General features: G+C 46.0%; 1 protein-coding gene across 1 annotated transcript; it reads left to right on the forward strand.

Moving 5' to 3' along the window:
• Positions 1-3,973: 3,973 nt before the first annotated feature.
• Positions 3,974-5,504, forward strand: LOC119359001 (cytochrome P450 89A2-like). The gene has a single exon (XM_037625365.1). It carries the CDS (start codon positions 3,974-3,976, stop codon positions 5,441-5,443), a length of 1,470 nt encoding a protein of 489 aa, XP_037481262.1. The 3' UTR covers positions 5,444-5,504.
• The last annotated feature ends 2,430 nt before the right edge of the window (positions 5,505-7,934 follow it).

Below are 7,934 nucleotides of genomic sequence, written 5' to 3' on the forward strand. Positions count from 1 at the left end.
ATTTTACATAACATAAAATATTTTTTACGGCGATTATATATTTTCTTACGGTCTCTTTTTACGTCGAAAATAAGACAAAACTTACGGAACGTAAAATTACGGTGCATTGATGGTAAAATAGAGGGGGTGGAGAATAACTATTCCTCAACCAGGGTGATGAATAGCGCGACCCTATATATATATATATATATATATATATATATATATATATATATTTGTGTGTGTGTGTGTGTAACTAACTCAAAATGGCCTAAAACTAATGTTTTTTGTTCTACCGCGACAACCCGTTTTTGCTGGCATGACATCTTCTTCCACAGGAATCGAATTCCGTTGCCATGGTAGCATTTTTCTGTCATGGCATCCTATTTTCTCTCTGTTGCAGCCCACGAGCAATCTCCTTGTTATTTCAAAAATAACTTTGATCATTAGTTTCACCACATAACGTAGGTTACATGTCATAAAAGTTATACCATTGAATTAGTGTTGAAATGTACGGTACATTCTTTGTGACAAAATGTTTACATATTGTTGTGATGAAATTTATGATCAAAGTTTAAACATGCAAAACAAGAGCATTAGAGCAACCCTAGCAAAGTTGTCATATCAGACAATCGGCATAATAATCATTGTTATGGCGATTTTGGGCCAAAATAACATTGTAGCAGAGTCGGCATATGCCCCCCGATCGGCATAATTTATAGAGAATGCGTTGTATCCTGCCTGTGAGCCTCCATATTTGGAGGTTGTGAGCATTGGTTTGGAGCACTCGGCATCCGTCAACCGCTCGCGTGGGAAGGAAGTTTCACCCTAGAATGTTCCTCCCATTTTTCACCAGAGCGTGCCCGTTTGCGGGTACATAAACCCCCATCCACCCCCTTCGCTAGCGCCACCACATTCACCGTCTACCCCCATCCCCGTCGTCGGCACACTAACCCCATCGACCCGCTTTGTCGTCTTCCACCCCACGCCCTCTCTTCCCCCATTACCATATCGATTCCATTGCGCCCTCCCCACAGACCTTTCCCCGGCGAGACCAAACGGGGATGCGCTGAGAGATAGTTTCGACAGAGGGCGTGGGACCTCTTAGAGTGCGTCGAGGATGACGCACGTCATAAGGCTGGATCAACTGTCGGTCGCGCCCGCCTCTCCTCCTCCCTTTAGTACTTCGACCATATCAATGGTCGTCTGCCCATAAATGGAGGCCACACTCAGATTGGCCTTAAAAAATGATGGTGTATCCCGCATCCAGGACGCACGGGCATTCGTTGATCGATGGAAGTCATGGGATCCAAAATATTCATTGCATAATTAACATATGAGCATCACGACCGTAAATCCATAGACTGTTATTCAGTTGCATCTATAGCTAATACTCCATCCAAGGCAAAGCACATTTGGCTCTCGGGTGTAGGTGCACCCTGTATGGGAAAATAAAAAAAATAAAAGTCAAAAAGTTACTCCCTCCATTATTATTTACTCCGCATATTGGATTTGACCTAAGTCAAACTTTATAAAGTTTAACCAAGTTTATCGAAAGCAATCTAAACTTCCACAATAACAAATATATATGGTATGAAAATATATTGAATGGTGATTCTAATGGTATTGATTTGGTATTGTGGATGTTAATAATTTTTTGTATAAACTTGATCAAAGTTTAGAAAGTTCAACTTGAGACAAAGATAATATGTGAAGTAAATAAAAACGGAGGGAATATGAAACTTTGGGGAACAAACTTGACCTTCTGTTGTGTTCATATGAAAAGTTTCACCAATGAATGACTTTCATTGTATTTTGGGTGGGAAAAAACAAAATCAACACTGCATAAGTTAGTAGTCACCCTTTTTGTCTTTGAAATTTTGAAATTTTTTTAGGGGAAATTTTTGATTTTTCCTGAAGTTGATGAGATTTTTTTTTCTTTGCGGAGCTTTTTATATGAGAGGTCAAGTTTCTTTCCCAAAAAGTTGCGAATTTTTTGACTTTCCCGAATTAATATTTTTTGACTTTTCTGAATTGGTTGCACGTCTCTCTCTTCCCTCACGCCCTGTAGACTGTGTCTCTGGTAAAAAGTTTTGTCACATGCATGCTCAGTCTGTCTCACCGTCTCACGCGCATTGTCCCTAAAAAGTTTTGTCACATGCATGCTCAGTCTCTCTTGAAAGCTCTCTCACATGTTGCACATGCTCGCATGATGTTTCCTTGCTTACATCAGCCACCATGATGTCATATATCTATCAACCCACATATTTTTGAGATATCTTCACTGGTTTGCTGGGTGTTCATATGGGATGCAAATCCAAGCGCTGTATTTTGAAGGACTTATATCAACCCACATATTCGTTTTCACTTGTTAACTTTTAGTTTAAATCTCAATCATTACACTTAATCAAGGGATTAGATAATTTTACCTATGTCTATCAGGGTGGTGGCTTGTTTTCTCTTATTTCATATTTTGGGCGGATGGAGTAGACAGATCCGTTCCATAATGTAGTATGTATAAAGTTTTTGAAAAGCATACTTTATAAACTTTGACCAAGTTTACAGAGAAAACTATTTATTTATATATATATATATAATATTAATTATATAAAATACGAATACATCTTATAATCACTCTAATGATATATGTTTGGCATTTTAGATGTAAATATTTTTCTTCATAAACTTGGTCAAAATTTGTGATGTTTGACTTTTTAAAAATACACATGCACTGCATTATGAAACAGAGGAAGTACAGGGAGTACATAATAGGCTGATAATATTAAAATTCACAATGTATAAAGTTAGTACAAAGTTGAGTCACTTATTTTAAGACAAATGGAGTACTATATTTGAATATCAGGTAATTTACACTCGGCATTAGGCTATACAATGAATTTTCCTGTAGTGTACCATTCCCTTATAACGACCCATCTACCAAATATGAGTTTAAGAAGTATCCATAAACTCAGGGTACGGTGGAGTGTAGTACTTCAACGTCGACCCTGAAACCACTCGTATCTTTTTGGATGCAGTTGTTTCAACCCGGCAAGCTATCCAACACCGAAATTCATCAGTACACGTCGCAGTTCGGACCCTAAGGGCTTTGCGGAAGTTCGGACACGAGTCACATAGGACTCCGACACCCCGGCCCATTCAAAACTGAGGCGGATCCCGCGCCTTTGTAGTTGGTTGCACTGTTTTCGCGGCAAAATCCCTCTATCTCTTTTTCCATCCAACCACTCTTCACCTAATTCCCGTTCTTTTTTGCCCACTCTCTTCTTCCCTCCCGCCTCTAACGCATGGACTCGGAGGAGAACCTGTGTAAAAGATGTTGGTGGTGGAGGATCCTAGCATCACGCTCCTCCGGAGATGAGAAATCCGGCGGCCGAGAAGAAGCTCATGCTCAAAGAGAAGAAGGTCATGCTCAAAGAGAAGAAGCCATGCTCGACGAGAAGAAGGTGGAGATTGCAGCCACTTCGGAGGACGCGAAGATGCTACCTTGAAGATGGGAATTTAGATAAGGACACAAGGATGATCGTGTAAGCCATCCATTTCAAGATGCTACAGCGGCAGAAGGATGAGTTGGAGAGGGCGGATGCGACAGAGAAGGACGTGGCATCGTCCGAGAAGGCGGCAGCGATAGATTGAGCATGGAGGCTCGAATTGCCAGTACAGCATGGCAGAAAATTTATTTTTTGTTGCATAAACTACCGGACTAGTATTTTTTCTATGATCGGGCATGTAAAAAACTAAACATATTTGCCTCTTTTTATTGTGCTTGGGCGATGATGTGATCTTTTCAGGCGGATTTGAATTTCAAATTTATTTTGCTAGCGGGCAGTATGCAGATAGTTTTAAATGACTGGCTTCCGCATCCGTGTCGACGGCTGATCTCCTGATCCACAGCATGCTCGGTTTGTGGGCAACGTTGGAGATACACTGCAACATACAGACCACACCAAAGCCCAGTGTCAGATCCAGAGCTTCAATAATGGAGCTCACGAGCTGGCCATGGCAATCCCTGCTCCTGTTCAGCACCCTCTCTCTCGTCTTCATGCTGCATAGCCGTCGAAAAGGCAAGGAGCTCCCTCCAGGGCCGCCGGCCCTGCTGTTCCTGGTCAAGTTCTTGGCGCTCCGGCGGTCCATCTTTGACCTTCCTCAGCTCATACGCGAGCTGCACGCGCGCCATGGCCCAGTAATCTCCGTGCGCGTATTCCGCCCGCTCGTCTTCATCTCCGACTGCCACCTCGCTCACCGTGTCCTCGTCCAGAGCGGCGCGACCTTCGCCCACCGCCCGGACATCTTCGAGCCGGGACTTCTGTTCACCTCCGGCGCCCGCAACATCAATGCAGCGCCGTACGGTCCCTACTGGCGCCTCGTCCGCCGCAACCTCGCCACCGTGATGTTGCACCCGGCCCGTGTCAGCCTCTTCGCGCCGGCGAGGCGGCGGACGCGCGACGGGCTCGTCGGCGACCTCCTCGCAGTCGCAGGCTCGCGGCCCGTCACGGTGAGGCCATTGCTCCGTCGAGCCATGTTCGAGCTTATCGCGTACATGAGCTTCGGCGCCAGGCTTGGCCCGGAGGTGCTGGACGAGATACAGGAGCTGCAGCTGTGGATTGTGCGTAGCATTCTCAGCTACCCCATCTTCTACCTCTGCCCATCCCTCACCAAGAGGCTCTTCCGCAAGCGGTGGGCTGTGCACCTGGCCGTGCGCCGGAGGCTGTGCGAGATCTTTGTCCCGCTGATCCACGCCAGGCGGGCGCGGGACGAGGAGACGCCGGCGCCTTGCTACGCCGACTCCCTCCTCGCGCTGCGAGTGGCCGAGGAGGGCGACCGCCCGCTGACGGACGACGAGGTGGTCAGCCTGTGCTCCGAGTTCTTGAGCGCCGGGAATGACGGCACGGCGACCGTGCTGGAGTGGATCATGGCGGAGCTTGTAAACCACCCCGAAATGCAGGCCAGGGTCTACGAGGAGGTCAGGAGCAAGCCGGAGCTAAGCGAGGGCGACCTGCAGGCACTGCCGTATCTGAACGCCGTGGTGCTGGAGGCGCTGCGGCTGCATCCGCCGGTGCACTTCCTCATCCCGCACGGCGTGCAGAGCGACGGCGCGGAGATCGGCGGCTACAGGGTGCCCAGGGGCGCGGAGGTGGGGCGCGACGAGACGGTGTGGACGGCGGCGCGGGAGTTCCGCCCGGAGCGGTTCTTGGACGGCGGCGAGGGGTGCGACGTGGACATCACCGGGAGGAAGGAGATCAAGATGATGCCGTTCGGCGCCGGCCGCAGGATTTGCCCCGGGTACACGCTCGGCATGCTTCACGTGGCGTACTTGGTGGCGGGCCTCGTGAGGGAGCTGGAGTGGCTGCCGCCGGCGGACGGGGAGCAGGTGGACATGGCCGAGGTACTGGAGTTCATCACGGTCATGAAGCAGCCCCTCCGTGCCCGCACCATCCCAAGGTGTTGAAGACTAGTCCGCTGCCCTATCTGCTGCACTACATTTACATTTACAATCAGCAGCGTCACTTGACGAGCTTACTGGAGAAAATGGAAGATCTAATGTAATTTTTATTATGTAAGATATTTTGTATTTCCGATGAATTTTTATAATAGATTTAATTCTCTTCGTAAAACAAAATGTACGTTCTATGTACGTACTACAATCAGCAGTAGCTTGAAATCTTTGCAGAGCATGTAGGCTGGTTGACCAGGTCTCTCAAAAATGGATTCTACGTACATGATGTTTGGTGTTACAAAAGCAAGCAGGGATATTTCTTCTTGGAAAGACACGCGAGTCTTTTCGAGGAAAGACATATTGAAGTAGAATTAAAAGAAGCACAACCCATAAATTAACATGTCACAAATATAGTTTGTAACTTTTAAAAAAATGCGAACATTGAAATTGCCTTAGCTGCATTACAAATCTAATATACTAAAATTTAACATTTCATTTGTATGCACTTCTACAACAATTGAACTTTGCAACTCTATGAATTTTAAGATGGTCCCTTTTAGAGGATCTCCAACAGCTTCCGAAAAACCTTCCCATGTGAGTGTTTATTAGAGCTCTTCCAAAAATGTATTGGGTTTCATATGTGTAACAAATTCCAATACAACTTCTTCTATACTTAGCTTTATTGAATTGATGCTCCAGCCAACTCATCCTAGTACAGTTCACTGGACTGCAGTTAAAAGAATCTTGAGGTATCTAAAGTTTACAATGGGACTTGGAATTAAAATTATCAAGTCGCCATCTATGCTAGTAAGTGCATATTCCGATGTAGACTGGGCAGGGTGTGTTGATGATAGAAGGTCTACAGGTGGATCTGTTGTGTTCTTGGGATCGAATCTTGTGTCATGGAATGCAAGGAAACAGGCTACAGTTTCAAGATCCAGTACGGAAGCAGAGTATAAGGCTCTTCCTAATGCTACAACTAAGATCATGTGGATTCAGACTTTGCTTTATGAACTGGGAATAAAAACTCCACAAGTCGTAAGGTTATGGTGTGATAATATTGGTGCAACCTATCATTCAGCAAATCATGTATTCCATGCACGTACAAAGCATATAGAAGTTGACTTTCATTTTGTCAGGGAAAGAGTAGCTCGAAAGCTACTAGACATCAGATTCATTCCTACAGGGGATCAGCTAGCGGATGGATTTACTAAACCTCTCACAATGAGATGACTGGATGAATTCAAATACAATCTGAACCTAGACAAAGCTCCTTAAGTTTAGTTTGAGGGAGGATATTAGACGGATAGGTAGCTTGGGTTTAAACATGTAATCTCTTTCTATCTCTTTCTCTGTTCTCCCTCTTGTATCGGTCTCCTTGAACCAGGACACATCCTAGCGATCGTTCGTAACTTGTACGCCACGGCCAGCTATCGCCTCAATCAATATAACCCCGTGGTCTGCTACGGCAGGTAGATACGCTTCCATATTTTACAGGCCTGACATATATGCCCCCACTGGCCAGTCTCTAATCCCTCTCACTTTCTCTCTTACATGATAGAAGGCACTGATGGCGGCGATGAGGCAGGCTGACGGCGTTAAGGTGGAGACAGGCAATGACGAGGTGATGAGTGTCGGTCCGTGGTGAGGTGAGGCATGCATGGGTGGGAAACGACGATGATGCAGCCGCCGTCACGACGGGTACGCCGAGGCTGCCTGCGACATGGCATGGACGGCAGCGAGGCGGGACGTCCACTGATGATGGCTGGCACGCGCAAAGGCGTGAAGGTTTAGGCGGTTGCCTCCCGCCGTCAATTGGATTATAGAGGAAGATGGGTTTTTTGTGATCATCAATTTTTTGGGGGTAAATAGAAATTAATACAATAACCCCTTATAGGATTTATATATTAGCGGCGTGCCAGTAAATTCTCATAAAAGGTGTGCTAACTTACATATCACGGGTCTGGTAACTTGGGTACCTTCGGGCATGATAACTTTTAAACCAAAAAACGTCGTCGGGAGATACCAACACGACATCTAGTTTCGAAGATCTCGTCCTGGCAGATTTGATGATGAAATTGAATTTTGAATCGGACCGATGGTTTAAGCTACACAACATTTTTGGATTTTCGAAATGAGGATAATATAGGATGACGTTAGTTTTTTTTACTCTAGTGCATGCATGCATGTGCACATGGGAGAAGGTTGGGAACTTTTTTTTATTGTCTGCTAGATTCTGTTTGAATAACATGGTAACTTACGTGTCATAAACATAAGGAAAACGTTTACTACCGGCGCACCGGCCGAAGCTTTCGGCCGGTCGCGTCCAGGCGCGCGAAGCTACAACGACTGAAGTTGGGGATAGGCGGATCCACCACGTTATCTTTTTCCCCACCTTCCATCTCCCGCATCCTTCTCCTTTCCTTTTACCTGGTCTTTTTTCTCTCCCCTCATCCTAGCTTCCATGGAAGTCCTGCTCGGCGATCTCCTCCGATGAGCCCTC

Source organism: Triticum dicoccoides, chromosome 2A (genome assembly GCF_002162155.2).
Source record: "Triticum dicoccoides isolate Atlit2015 ecotype Zavitan chromosome 2A, WEW_v2.0, whole genome shotgun sequence".
In the NCBI taxonomy this organism is placed as follows: domain Eukaryota; kingdom Viridiplantae; phylum Streptophyta; class Magnoliopsida; order Poales; family Poaceae; genus Triticum; species Triticum dicoccoides.

What these genes read in the sequence shown, in the direction of transcription:
- LOC119359001 (XM_037625365.1), top strand. Translation starts at nt 3,974, where the DNA reads ATGGAGCTCACGAGCTGGCCATGGCAATCCCTGCTCCTGTTCAGCACC.